The 14803-nt window shown below is 32.9% G+C and overlaps 1 protein-coding gene across 44 annotated transcripts in view; it reads left to right on the forward strand.

Annotated features, from left to right (window-relative positions):
- LOC119076578 (sodium channel protein para) overlaps nucleotides 1–10943 on the forward strand; it is a 107505-nt gene extending 96562 nt beyond the window's left edge. For 42 of the 44 annotated variants that reach the window (XM_037183373.1, XM_037183383.1, XM_037183382.1 and 39 more), the window contains 7 exons: nucleotides 2514–2636; nucleotides 6908–7030; nucleotides 7094–7288; nucleotides 7370–7615; nucleotides 8231–8501; nucleotides 8571–8875; nucleotides 9050–10943. In XM_037183373.1, coding sequence (XP_037039268.1) covers nucleotides 2514–2636; nucleotides 6908–7030; nucleotides 7094–7288; nucleotides 7370–7615; nucleotides 8231–8501; nucleotides 8571–8875; nucleotides 9050–9892 — 2106 coding nt within the window. In that variant the 3' untranslated portion in view covers nucleotides 9893–10943. The remainder of the gene's footprint in view (nucleotides 1–2513; nucleotides 2637–6907; nucleotides 7031–7093; nucleotides 7289–7369; nucleotides 7616–8230; nucleotides 8502–8570; nucleotides 8876–9049) is intronic. The other 2 variants (XM_037183374.1, XM_037183393.1) reach the window with 1 other exon arrangement.
- The last annotated feature ends 3860 nt before the right edge of the window (nucleotides 10944–14803 follow it).

Genomic DNA, 14803 nt, shown 5'->3' on the forward strand with positions numbered 1-14803 from the left:
TATGTCATTGACATGAAGAATGTTTTTGATTCATTCATTTTATGTGAACTCATTTGTGACATTCAACTTTCGCATATGGCAGACAATAAACTATTATACATTGGATGATGCTAATTAATTCATTATTTATCTAACGACTTTGTGATGCTCGCAAAGTCACTCGCCTTCGGTTTGAATGTGCAAACTCGACACTTGTTTTTATCACAAAATTTTAACCTCATGCAATGAATTACTTCCGCAGCATCCAATGTAATCTACTATTTTTGAATCAGAAATGAAAATAATCGTTGTCATCAGATGTTCGAAGCTAAAAAACTAACTTAATCTTTTGCGGACGACTGTGTCATCTGTTATCCACAGCGAAGTGAAATATAAAAGATGAACTCAGCTGAGTCGTAGTCGTGTATAATATAAAAAATCCTTAATGATCGTGTAAAACGGCTTAGAAATCCTTTCAATTGACTAAAAAAAATACTTGAAAATAAGAAGAAATCTAGGAAAATCCAAGAAAATACTCAGAAAAGCGTTGGAGGATTTTTCTTTCTGCACTCAAATTACATTCTTCCCCTCAATTCGATTACCCTAAAGCATCAAAGGATCTTCCTTAATTTTTAGAACAACTTAGTCAATAGAGTGACTGAGCGAAGTGAATAAAGTAGGACATCTAAAAATGAGTAACGAAAAAAGTGATTAAAAGTGACATTGCTTTCCGAATTGTTGCCTTCGCATTTTTCAATTTTACAAACGAAAAAACCGAATTCTTAAATTTGGTCATAAAATTCTGTAATTACTTTATTCTTACTTGTCAACAAGCCAACGAGCGCCTTTATAGTGCTAAATGTATTTACCTTCTTAACTATGAAAGGAGAATTTTTCTATAAATTCAATTTTGTCGGGAATGGATTATATTTGTACAACCAACATCTCTTTTGTAATTATATTTTCTATTGCGCCGTGTTAATGTTTTTTAAGCCCAGGGTGAAGTGGGATTCTATTTTATTTTTTTCAATATATGGAACAATAGATTTTAACTGTGGCGTGCTTAATGTAATTCTGCTTTTTGAAGAGTGAAAATTGAATTTATTTATCAAGTGGATAATACAAATATTCTGCTTCGACAATGTTTGTTGCATCTTAATGTTAAAATATTTTTGTTATTCAAATTCTCTAAATTGAAGAAAAACAATTGAAAAGGAAATTTCTACATTTGTCATGCCTTATCTATATTACAAGTCATTCCAATTGTATTTTCAGAAACTCTATAATTGGTTACGAATTTTTAGATTTTTTTTTACTTCAAGGGACTAGATCTATTGTTTTTGGTTAAATGACCATCATAGTGAGAGCAGTCAGATATTCACACTAAAGATTTGGAGAAATCATAATAGATGGCGCCCTATGTAGTCAACGCAGTGCCACCTGTTATCATTTCTCTGTAAAAAATGCTTACTGGCTATCAGGAACTGTATGTTATGGAAACCATTTTCTCATATTTCCTCGAATTTTTCCACATTTTCCAAGATTCTACTTAATTTTTCCAAAAAAAAATACATTTTTTGATAAAATTGAAATTGAAAATGTTTTCCCAAAAATACTCCCTGCTTGCTTTAAATCTTTCCATTAGAGACTCTGCATGTCTCCAATGAAAAGTACCTAAAATAGTTAGTCTAAAAGTTTGTTACTTTTGTGGAATAACCTTTATAAACTGGTGCTAATGGAACCAATGAAAAAATCTACCAAGGAACAATTAAGCGATTGGAAGTAGCATAGACCGCAATTTCATTAAATTCTCGGTGGAAAAACTAAGCCATCATATATCGTACCGACATTCATGGCTAGATTGTGATATGGTGAATTTTTTGCATGGAAAATCGCTATAAAAAATCCTCAACAACCGATTGCACTAAAAGTTTTAAGACGACTTTCTTTAAAAAAAAAAACGGCGAGTTCCTGAAGAAATGACGAGAAGTCGACGTATCTTCTGGAAGTCGTAGTTTCTTAACATTTTGTAAAAGGAAATCTTCTTTTACAAAATATATCAGAGGGGAAATCGTCGAGAAAAAATGTCGACTTCTTGAAGAAACGTCGACTATTCGTCATTTCTTCAGAAGCTCACTGTTTCTCACTGTTCCATCTTTTAAGGTATGGTCTTGGGTACAAATCGCATCCATAAACTATTTTTTTACTTTACTAAAATTTTTGTATCGAAAAATGTTAATTAATATTTTTCTTGGCTAGATTCGTCGATGCCATTTTCAACTATTGATTGGACGAAGTAAACACGTATTTACTTAGAGTGTGTTAGTGTTACAAAAAAAATCTTTACGTCTCAAAAGTAATTTATTTAAGGACGGGGGGAAATTCCTATATTTCACCTCGCATTTTGATTAATTTACTCTTTCAGAAATTATCATTTTCTTTGTAAATTCTTTTAATTAAAAACAAACAAAAAAATCCAAAAGAAACAAATCATAATTTTATGTCCATCCATTGCATCAAATGAAACCAAACAGGTGTCGCTAATCAACTTTGTGGCTTCACTATGTGGAGCCGGTGGTATTCAAGCCTTCAAAACAATGCGAACATTAAGAGCTCTGAGACCGCTACGTGCCATGTCCCGTATGCAGGGCATGAGGGTACGTAAATTTACCAATTTAAAAACAAAGAAAAAAAATTGGAAACTATGAGCCGTTGTATTTTAAGAAAAACAAAATTAATTTAGATTTTCGATTTTAATTTTTTGAAGTACTAAACGAGTTATGTTTGAATGCCGAATTAATATTTTTAAAATTAGTTTTTACGTTTAACATTGAAAAAAATTTGTTGACATGATATTTGATTAATGTTTTTTTTTTGTTTTTAGATTTTAATTGACATTCGTCATTATATCCGTAATTGAATTTTTATTGGTTGAATTTTCCAAATTTTACATTTTTTTTTAAATTTTTTCATCGAAACAACAAACATAACTTTGTGACTTATCCCGCATTAGAATAATTCAAATTTAGATTTCTTTTACTATTATTTTGCATTAAAAAACAATTAAGATTTTTGCCACAAATCCATCATAGTCAGTTTTATTTAAACCAAAATCTCACCACCCAATACCAATTTCATATTGCACCACCAATCACTTTCAAAACAACAGAAACAATTCTCCAATAAAATTACTGCTTTAGACTGAGATTCGAACTAAGTGAATGTCGAAACAAAAAACAGAAAAAAAAACCAAACCAGATGAAAGTAATCTTAAAGTCAACAGAATCTAGAAAATTACAATATCTATTTCCTGGTCGGCTGATGAACTGACGTATACACTCCCAATAGTCAGATGAATTTACTTTAGAAAATACGACTTTTTAGAAATCATGACTTAGGAATAAGAGCCTGGAACGGGTTAGACCTGAGTTGATGTGAACCGGAATTTCGATCTTAAAATTTGACACGAAATAAAATGACCTGATCTGACTTGATCGTCAAGTTCTGGCCATTAGAAAAAAATCTGATCAGATGTAAACTTTGTAGGTCTGCTGATTTCAGAATTAGGTCAGGTTAGGAATCCGAGCTATGCTCTCGGATATTTTTGAAACACTCATGGTCTACCATAAGTTTCCTAAGATTAAGGTGACATCTACAAATCACATCAGCATTTTTCTTGAATATTGGTATTGCTATATTGGTATTGCTGAAGTGATTCATAGATGTTCCCTTAGATTTTTGCATAAAGTCGGCTTGTATTTGCTTTCCATTGGTCATTGACCATTGTGATCAATCATTAAACAAAACTACCTCAATTAAAGTCCTGTACTTCTGGGATGTATGGCGTATATGTGTGTGCAATGGAGCCTGAATATTTTAAGAGAAGAGCACTTGGTCTGTATGTAATTCATAAATTGTCAATCAATTTAAAAAGTCTTTGCTGTTCTTGAAGTCATATTTATTTACACGAATTTTATCAGACCGAAAGCATTTTGGAATCTTTTCAACTTAATTTCTGGAGTTTGATAATCCTCGATAGAATATTGAGAGTGTAAAATTTCGAATGTTGTAATCCTTGAGATGAATTATCTTCAACGGCCCTAATCCTCGAATTATGGTCGTCGAAAGTTGATGTAAAATATAGTTGCAATCTTTAAGTATTTAATTGTAGTCCTTCTGACCTAATCGACGAAATTGCAGTGATCCGAGCGAGTCGCAATCAAAATATCCATTCAATAGGACATCTCTATCGACAACCCATGTCTAGTAAAAATGTTTCTACAATTTAATTAACAAAATTTCCTCTGTCTCTTTCAATTAATTGGTTTGCATTAATTGCTCGTTTACGTTAACAGTATATGTTTGTCTTGTCCTTATATGTCCCTGTTTTTTTAAGTTTAACATCCGGAACTGTCGGCTAACTTTGCGTGGTCATTTTTGTAAGATAATTTTCTTCTGGTCAATATCTCGGTCATCGTCGAGATAGTCGTTTGTTGTACATACATATGACCACATAATAAACTAAACACTCATAACCGATTCGGTCACAATTACACACAAATACAATTACACCAGTGATATTGAATCTTGGGCATGGAACTGCAGAATTTTAATGAATGTAAAGGCTTATACTGTACCAGTTCGGAACGAAACCTGTCTAAGTTCAGGTTAATGCGAAACCTGTTATTGACATGGACCTGAATTTTATATTTCGGATTCAATCCTAACCTGACCTGAACCTGAAAATATTCGATCCGAATCCGACCTGAACCTGAATTTTCAATTTTGGGTTAAGCCCGAGCCCGACCTAAACCTGAATTTTGACCTGAAAATTTGCAGGTTCAGGTCAGGTTCGCGTTCGGGTCAACCCGAAATTGAAAATGCCTCCGTTTCAGGTTCAGGTAAAAAACGAAATTGATAATTCAAGTTCAGGACAGTTTCAGGTCGAACCTGAAATCCTAATTCAGGTTAGAGTTCCAAAAGCATTAGTTTACAGTGAATACTTAATTTGTATCAAACTTTGGTAAAATGCGACAGACATATATTTACTATCTAGTCAACCGACATAACTGTTCACGAACATCGGTAAATAGATGGCGTTATTTGATGCAAAGTCACTATATTGACCTTTCACCATAACGAATTGGTCAGGTCATATCCAAGATATAGTTTCACTGATTGTCTACCAACACACATAACCATTAAAACAATGCATATTCAGTTCTTAATTTAATCATGATTATTGTGTTTTGTAAATATTTTAAGGACTTTCATACTGTTGCTTTACTTCTTAGATAAAAATGAAAATAATTTTGGATTAACTTAGACTAGTGCATAAGGTTATTAGAATTAGGCATGCGCATTTTACAAAAGTTTTGTTTTCGTTATAATTTTAGTCACTTATAAGACCGATATGATCGAAACGAACAAACCGAAAATAGCTAAGAAAATATCGAATTACTGAACAGCATTAAGTGAATCGTTTATTAGAGTACGTAGTGCCTGCGGTACATTGTACATTAACGGATCAATGGGTGGAAAGGGGTTTTCTACAAAATCCGATAGAGCTCCACAGATATGAAGTAAAGTCGCCGATGACATACTTCCTCAAATGTTCGGAACTTTTTGTTAAAAAGGAATTCAACGACAAAGTTTTTGATGCGCCCTTTCGTTTTTACTATGAATGGGTGTCTCTCTGAAGTTTTTGGCTAATTTCAATTTAATCGCCTGAAGAACATTTCGTTACAGGCTATTTTTCAGTATAATTTCACATAATTTCGAATGAAAAAACTCGGGAGAATATTATCTTCAATGCACATAATCAAATCATTCGTAGCTTGCCTATTAGACCAGCGATGTAATTGACACTGATTAATTAGCGATTTTTTATTTTTAAAATTTAATGCATGATATAGCTTGTAGCTTAGATTTATGCAAATTGTTTTGTGTAGCCATAGCTGCATGTTGTTATGCATGGTATAAGGTATAATGTAGCGCGAATTGTTCAACTTTGTACAAAAAAATATTAGAATTTATCCGCTCAACAGTGTTCGCTCATGTGGAATATATCTGGCAAAGAGATTGAATGAAAAAAAAAGAATAATTTTATTCTCGGAACTCGGAACATCGGAAAAATTCTGAATTTTGCTAGTGAAAAATTACATTTCTTTTGATTTTGTACAATAGTTTTGGTCTTGCGCTGTTTATGGAATGAGGGATATATCAAGAAGCCAAATTTCATTTCTCTTTTAATTCAGTAAAGTTTTACACTTGCTTGTTATTGATAGGTCAGTGCCCCTTTGAGTCCATACGGCTTGAAACTTATGTCAAATTATTACATTGCCGCATACGAAAGACATTTGTTTTACGACTTTTACCTTTTAGCACAATTGTTTACTACACAGTCGGGCCGTCGTGTAGCCGTCTGGCGTGACTGACGCAAACTTATTTTTTTTTACTTATCAGGCACGTCAGACGTTCCTACGAAAATTATATTTTACAAATGCTGTCGTCTTTAAGACTCCTTTTCTACACCAATTTGGGCTTTTTGCGAAGATGTGCCGTAGGGCTAACCTTGTTAGCACCCTTCTATGGTGCTCAAAGATAAAAGTTTTTAAGATAAAAGAACAAAAGTTTTTCGTATGCAGCAACGTGATTTTATGGCACTGTTTTCAAGCCGTTGCCTTATGAAGGGCTCGAAGTGAACGTGGATCACTTGCATTTGGTGTGACATGTAATAAGGCGATGTTTTGATAAATTCCTCATAACGGAGTGCGTGCATGTGTCTTATTCGTTAATTCCAGCCTGTTTTCTGGAAAACTTTTTTCAATTTAAATTCTTTGCAAAATTTTGTAACTTATTTCACTGAGAATGCCAACGCCAACTATTCAACAAAATGATGTTATTCAACAATGTAATATAAAAACAGGTCGTCGTAAATGCGCTGGTTCAGGCTATACCGTCCATCTTCAATGTATTGCTGGTGTGCTTAATATTCTGGCTTATATTTGCCATTATGGGAGTGCAGCTTTTTGCCGGCAAATACCATAAGGTCAGTTCGGTATTGAGTAAAATTAGATGGAAACTTTAAGCTAACACCGACATTGTTGTACAGTGTGTTGATACCAACAAAACAACAATAAGCCACGAGATCATACCCGATCGAAACGCTTGCGATGCTGAAAATTACACATGGGAAAATTCACCAATGAATTTCGATCATGTGGGTAAAGCGTATTTGTGCCTATTTCAAGTAGCTACATTTAAAGGTTGGATCCAAATCATGAACGATGCCATTGATTCACGAGAGGTAACTGTTTTGATTTTATTTAATTTTACTGGATGATGATAATAAAACCGAAACAAAAAAATCTTTTCCGTCCCAAAACAGATCGACAAGCAACCAATTAGAGAAACGAACATTTACATGTACCTTTATTTCGTATTTTTCATCATTTTCGGTTCATTTTTCACACTGAACCTGTTCATTGGTGTGATCATCGATAATTTTAATGAACAAAAGAAGAAAGCTGGTGGATCACTGGAAATGTTCATGACAGAAGATCAGAAGAAGTACTACAATGCCATGAAGAAAATGGGTTCGAAGAAACCGCTTAAAGCAATACCTCGGCCACGGGTAAGACGGCAATTAGTTTTTCCCTTATGTACATGATATGTATGTCTGCTGGCATAATAGAATATAATTTAGTTAAATAAAGTTCGTCGAGTATGCACTACAAGTTATTAAAACTGTACAGTCGGCGACATTGCAATAAGTGACGCATTTCTTTCAGCTGTTTTTCAGCTTATTATAAAGTCACCGATTGCATTTCGAAGCAAAGCCTTCAGTGAAGTGAGGTCTTTGAAGGCCAATCAATTTATGATTTACAGGAAACTATTCGTTCATCGCTACTAGCCGTTCATCTGTTATCGAAAGCAATGACAAAAATAAGCAATGACCTCCTGTAAATGTGGTTTTGTTTATAGTGAGAATTATATATATAAACGAATGAAGTAACACACGCTAGTCGATATTTTGAACAAAAGAAGTAACAGATTCAATGGACACGATTACCATTTCTTGCAGGAACGAAACCTTAGGAAATTTAATTTCAGAATTTGCATTCTCAAACCTAAACTCTATTCTTTCCATTGTTATATTTGAATACAGTGCGACGCGACCCAATTAAAACACCAATACATCGACGAGTGTCACACAGTTCGTCTAATCATATTCTTTCTTTATTTTCAGTGGCGACCACAAGCAATAGTTTTCGAAATAGTAACCGATAAAAAATTCGACATGATCATCATGTTGTTCATCGGATTCAACATGTTGACCATGACCTTAGATCACTACCAACAATCGGAAACATTTAGTAGTGTGCTAGACTATCTGAACATGATTTTCATTTGTATATTTAGTTCCGAATGTTTGATGAAAGTATTCGCCCTTCGATATCATTATTTTGTGGAGCCGTGGAATTTGTTTGACTTTGTGGTAGTAATATTGTCCATCTTAGGTAACTTAACATCATTTTGTTTGTTGTTTTTCTTATCGTTCTGACATTAACATTCTTAACACTTTCCAGGTCTTGTACTAAGTGATCTCATCGAAAAATATTTTGTATCGCCAACATTACTTCGTGTAGTTCGTGTAGCTAAAGTAGGTCGCGTTTTACGTTTGGTTAAAGGTGCTAAAGGTATTCGTACGCTGCTCTTTGCCTTGGCTATGTCCCTGCCAGCCTTATTCAACATTTGTCTGCTTCTTTTCCTTGTGATGTTTATATTTGCCATATTCGGGATGTCATTTTTTATGCATGTCAAAGACAAGAGTGGATTGGACGATGTATATAATTTCAAAACATTTGGTCAGAGCATGATATTGCTCTTTCAGGTGAGAAATTAATTGTTTGAACTAATTGATACCATCGCCTCTGATACCATTCAAAATAATGTACTCAACTGCTTTTGAAGCATTCCCCAAAATCCTTGAAAATAATTTTTTACAAAAATCCAAGAGACTCACACAAACTCTATCTCTCCCTCTGCCATTTTTCTCGTCATCCAGATGTCTACCTCAGCGGGTTGGGATGGCGTATTGGACGGTATTATCAATGAAGAAGACTGCCTGCCACCAGACAACGACCAAGGATATCCAGGCAATTGCGGGTCAGCCACCATTGGCATTACGTATATTTTGTCATATCTAGTTATAAGTTTCCTGATCGTTATCAACATGTACATTGCCGTCATTTTGGAGAATTATTCGCAAGCTACAGAAGATGTGCAGGAGGGTCTCACCGACGACGACTACGACATGTACTACGAAATATGGCAACAATTCGATCCGGAAGGAACGCAATACATTCGTTACGATCAATTATCCGATTTTCTTGACGTACTCGAACCACCGCTACAAATTCACAAGCCAAATAAATACAAAATCATTACGATGGATATACCAATATGTCGCGGTGATATGATGTTTTGCGTGGACATATTGGACGCATTGACCAAGGATTTCTTTGCCCGCAAAGGCAATCCAATCGAAGATCCGGGTGAAATGGGTGAGGTTGCTGCACGGCCCGACGAAGAAGGCTACGAGCCGGTATCGTCGACGCTGTGGCGACAACGAGAAGAATATTGTGCCCGATTAATACAAATCGCTTGGCGCAAGCATAAACTACATAAAGACGATCCAGATGGCACTACGGGCGATGAAACCGATGGTGCTGGCGGCGGTGGTGATTGTGGCGACGATCCCAGTTCGCCGAAAGATCACGAAAATGGAAGTCTCGGTAGACAGACGGCTGTTTTAGTGGAAAGCGATGGATTTGTGACGAAAAACGGACATCGCGTTGTGATACATTCCCGGTCACCGAGCATAACGTCACGTTCGGCAGATGTCTGAGCCAGGCCTCGTCCCCCTCTCTCCGAAGCACGACAGAAATAAATTTCAGTTGAGAACAACGTAAATGAAATTCTTCAAAGAACACAAGGAGATTACAACAAAAATCAATTGACAAAACCTTTTTCTTCGCCGCGATAATTGTTGACGATTTTTCGACGCAAAAATGTTTTTTCGTTTCGTCTTTTTATCGGTTTTTAAATATTTTTTTCTTATTTTGTCGACAAGTACAAAGCACAAATTTTTTTGCGAAAAATCGTTACAATGTGAAGAAAAGAAAATAGAGAGAACCGAATGAATGAATGAAAAGGAACAAAGAAAAAAACTTACATTGAGAATAAAGAAAATCTAAATTGGAAAGCCGACTGCCATTAATTAATTTAACCTAAAAACCAAAAAAGTGTCACGAGATAAACAAAACTAAAAATTTGAGAAAAAAAACCCAAATTGAAAACTTTAAGTGAAACAACAATATAACAACAACAACAATGAAAAATTGTGTGAAAACGAATAGTGAAAATTATAAATAAAGACGTTCGAATCAATCAGCAGCAACCTCAGATAGAACAGCGGGAACTAACATTTTTGGATTTCAATTTAACGAACACGACAAGTTGAAAGTTTAAAAACAGAAAGCGAAAAGAAAATTTAAATGAATATTAACAAGCTACTCCAACGTCCTCATCAAAAATATCTGAAGCAAAAAAGAAATAAAATAAAAAAAATATTTTACAAAAATCCAAAGAGGATAAAAAATGATATCATGTGATAGTTAGAAATGTAAAATAATTGAAATTTAAACTAAAAAAAATTAAAACAAAAAAATTTTTGCGATGTGATTCTTATTCATTTAAATTTAAAAATAAAATATTGGAAAATAAACCAAGTGTGGATTAAAGAAAACTGATGCTTTACAATGCAAATTCTGAGTGTTTAATGTGCGCGCTTTTTTGTAAAACGAGTAAAAGAAATAAAAATAAAGTTTTTCTACTTAAACAAACATTAGGTGTAAAATCGCCGATCTAGCGTCGAATCAACCAATCTTCAAAAAAAAGACCCGAAACGCTTTTTGACTATGGAAAATCGGTAGTAAATGAAGAAAAACCAACCAATAATGAAAGCGAATAAAATCAAAACAACAAAATGATATTAAAAAAATGCTAAAAACAAATCAATCAAACCGAATCGAGACAAGTATAAAATTAAATGAAAAAATGAAATGAACATACCAAAACCAAGCAAAAAAAATATTTTCTCAATTATCTCTAACTAAGTGATTTATCAAAATAATTATTGGCTAATCGATATATAATTTTTGAAACACAAAATTTTTATCAAATTTAAAAACTAAAAACCAAAAATTTAACCAAAAAAAAACTCCCAACAAAAATTAAACATCGCAGCAGTAAAATTTAAGGCTTTTTAATTGCACAGGTTTTGTTTACTTCTATGTTTCTGCGTGCATTCATAATAAGCGAGGGGTGGGGCGAGCCTTTTCAAAAAATATAAATAAAATGCAAAAATAAAAAAACTAAAAAACTTAAGTATAAATAATAAAAAAAGAGAAAAACAATTTTATAAAATAATAAAATAAAAAATCTTTAGTAAGCTTTTAATATTTAAAAACAAGATACAAGATTAAAAAAAAAACAAAAACAAAAATCTAATAAAAAACACTACAAAAAATTCAAGTAAAAAATATGGAACTTTGAGCAATTTTCCTAGTAAGAAATTTAATTAAAAAAAACTTGGGAAAATTAAATGACAAAAATGCTTCTTTGTTACACTAAAAAATAAATGAAAATAAAAAACCCAACAAAAATAAATCAATTTTTAGCTATGTAATATACACAAAAAAATGGAAAAAGAACAAACATTTAAACAAACCATCAACAACATCAACAAAGGAAATGCAAAACGAGAAAACCTAAAATCGTGGACTAATATTTTCTCAATTTTGAACTTACTTAAAAATAAAACAAAATGGAAACAAACGCAAACAAACAAAAAAAAAAACATTTAATTTCGTGTGAACATAAAAAACTATTTAAATCAACATTGTGTGCAGTGTTTAGATGCACGTTGTGGCTACATCATCAAATCGAAAAAACAAAAAAACAAACTTCAGTTTTGGTTTTAATACAAAAATTAAATTCTTTGCAAATTTTGTTCAACAATTTAGAACCATGTTTTAGGCGAGTCAGGTACTTTTTTTTGTTGAAATGAACGTGTGTACGCTGCGTGGATGGGATTATGTTGATGACGAACATACTAAATGGAAGAGTAAGTCACATTGAGATAATAATTTTCTTTTCTCCTCTCGTCAATTTAATTATTAAAAATAAATTAAAAAAATCATCAGGACAAAGGGAACCTCTTTACTTGCTTGGGTTTATTTGTATATAAGTTAGAAAATAATCATCTAATATGCCGGAAAGATTGTGATCCCTTCCCTAGATTCAAAACGTTGTTTGTAGGTCAAAAGTATTGTCTATAATAGCACCACTAGCTACTATCGCATCGGATCAAAATTCAAATATTTTCAAGTGTAGCCAGGTCTACCATACAAAACTCTCTATTACCGACTTTGTTATCGACGTTTTACTCTTAAATTAACCATGCCACTAGAACAACTTACTGGACTATCCTAGGTGTTTTTTCACCAGGAATCACCCTTCTTATTCTATCCTTACAAATTCAGTAACAGAGTTGTGAAATCGGCTTTTCTCAATAAACGACCCTGTTTTTAGACGACTCCAACGAATTTTGTTGTTTGCTGGTAATGTAAAAAATCTACAAATTATGCAGTCTCGACGTCTAGTATGTTTTTCACAATTATCATAGAACCATTCCCGTAACGGTATATAACGGTATTGTGACCAAGTTCAAGAACAAAATTGTGTACCATGGAGCACCGTTGTTAATGCGTAATAATTTTATTATTTCCTTCTGGCCATAAATGCGAAACAAACTGAGAATGAGCTTCGATGAAAAATGCTAAATTGTTTCAAAATAAACATAAAATCTAAATATAATATAATTACAAACCGGCATTCCATTCGATGTGGATGGTATGGATGGATATAATTACGCCAATATTGCTATTTTAATAAGAAACTTTAAAGAAAATTATAAAAAAAAGACACCGAGTCAGTGACAGGCTTTCGATTATTTACTTATTTTTCGTAACTAAAATCTTTGATAAAGAAAGCATACAAATGATATCACGGCTCGATCAATGAGACTTAACATTTAACTGAAAATTGGACCGAAAAAAATTGAAAAAAAAGAAGTTCTTAACACCGGGCCGTATGCAATTTTGACAATTTACCATTCCACTTTTTAGTGTCGATAAATCAAAGAAAGAAGAAATAAATGAAGAACAAAAAAAAGTGAAAGAAATTCTGAATCAATATTTTTTAGCCATATCTAACAAGTCCAACGCTTCATTCAACTTTCATCTTACTAAAGCACGATATTGTAAAATGCAAAAATTCCTGCCATTTTTTGTATTGCTAAAAAGTAACTGAATATTTTTGAGAGCTTTATCACGTTAAAAAAGTTTGACGAAGAAAACATTTAAGAGAAAAACAAAGAAAAACTTGTACACACACACTGCAATCACAAGGGCATCACACTTTCCGTTTATGTTTTCAATTATTTCATTTTGATATTTATAGCTACACACAACAGCCTGAGTCCAATATTTCCATTAACAAAAAAGGCTAACTAATACACTAAAAACAAAATGATATAAAAACTGCTAAAGACAGCACAGAGAGTTCGTATTTCTATTCAAAAGTGTTTTGATCATTTCCATTATATTACTGTCCATGAGTGTAATTAATAAAAAGAAAACCGAGAAAATGAAAACAATTTCCATGCACAAATTTTCAATCTTAATTAATAAAAACTGAACAAAGAGAACATCGATTTTTAATAGACATTATCGAATCGGGGGGGTGGTCGGTAGAATGAATTATAAAACATTAAAATCTTAAGAAAAAAAGAAAACATTTTTGAGATGCAAACAAATGACAAAAAAATTGAGTCAATAACTTAGATAGTCTATAATTTATGAGTAAATATCGGATTAGGTAAACCAAACAAAATGAGTAAGATGATTGTAGTGAACAAGATAAAACCGAGAATTTATTAAAATTAAACAAAAGAAGAAAAAAAAAACAAGTTTTTGTAAGTCGTAGAGTGTAAATTATAGGAATCAGGGATTGTAAAAGGTGTATACGTGGTTCGAATTAACAAATGGAAAGGAAATTTTCTGCTAAATAGTTTAGTAAACGGGTCCATTTTCTGATGGCGGTCAAACAACTCTCCCAACAGCTTAGTGGCATTAATAAGAAATTGAAGACAAATCTGTAAATTCTGTGAAATTTACGAGGATCGAAGAATTTCGAAGGAAATACTGTCTTTCAATGATAAGTCTAGTATAATGGTTTGCTGATTCTTCTTAAATTTCACAACGTACCGAGAATTTCGCGAAAAAATAACTCTAAAATCGTAATTCAAAACTTATAGCATTTCAATGCTGGCACCAGTCCCAATCAAGGACTTCACTTCGGTACACCAAAGAACTGTAACAACGGACTCCAATAACGTTATTTAATCTGAAAATAATTGGAGGAATAGAGAAAGAATTGGAGGAAACGGACTCTTCATATTTAACATTTGATTTCGACAGAAAATGATTGCGTGGCCTGAAATATTTACGAGGGCGTAGGTGATATTATGTAATACTTTTATAGGTAACGTCTTGACCGGATCTTGTCTATTTGTTTTTATCGTTAAGTCTGTTTGAGTTTTTTTTCTAACTCTTACTCTAGCTACACGTAGAAACGCGAAAGAGACCTAATTCGTATTTGTCGTTTGTACTAATGTCAACAGGAGAACATAAGA

This window comes from Bradysia coprophila, unplaced genomic scaffold, assembly GCF_014529535.1.
Source record: "Bradysia coprophila strain Holo2 unplaced genomic scaffold, BU_Bcop_v1 contig_232, whole genome shotgun sequence".
In the NCBI taxonomy this organism is placed as follows: domain Eukaryota; kingdom Metazoa; phylum Arthropoda; class Insecta; order Diptera; family Sciaridae; genus Bradysia; species Bradysia coprophila.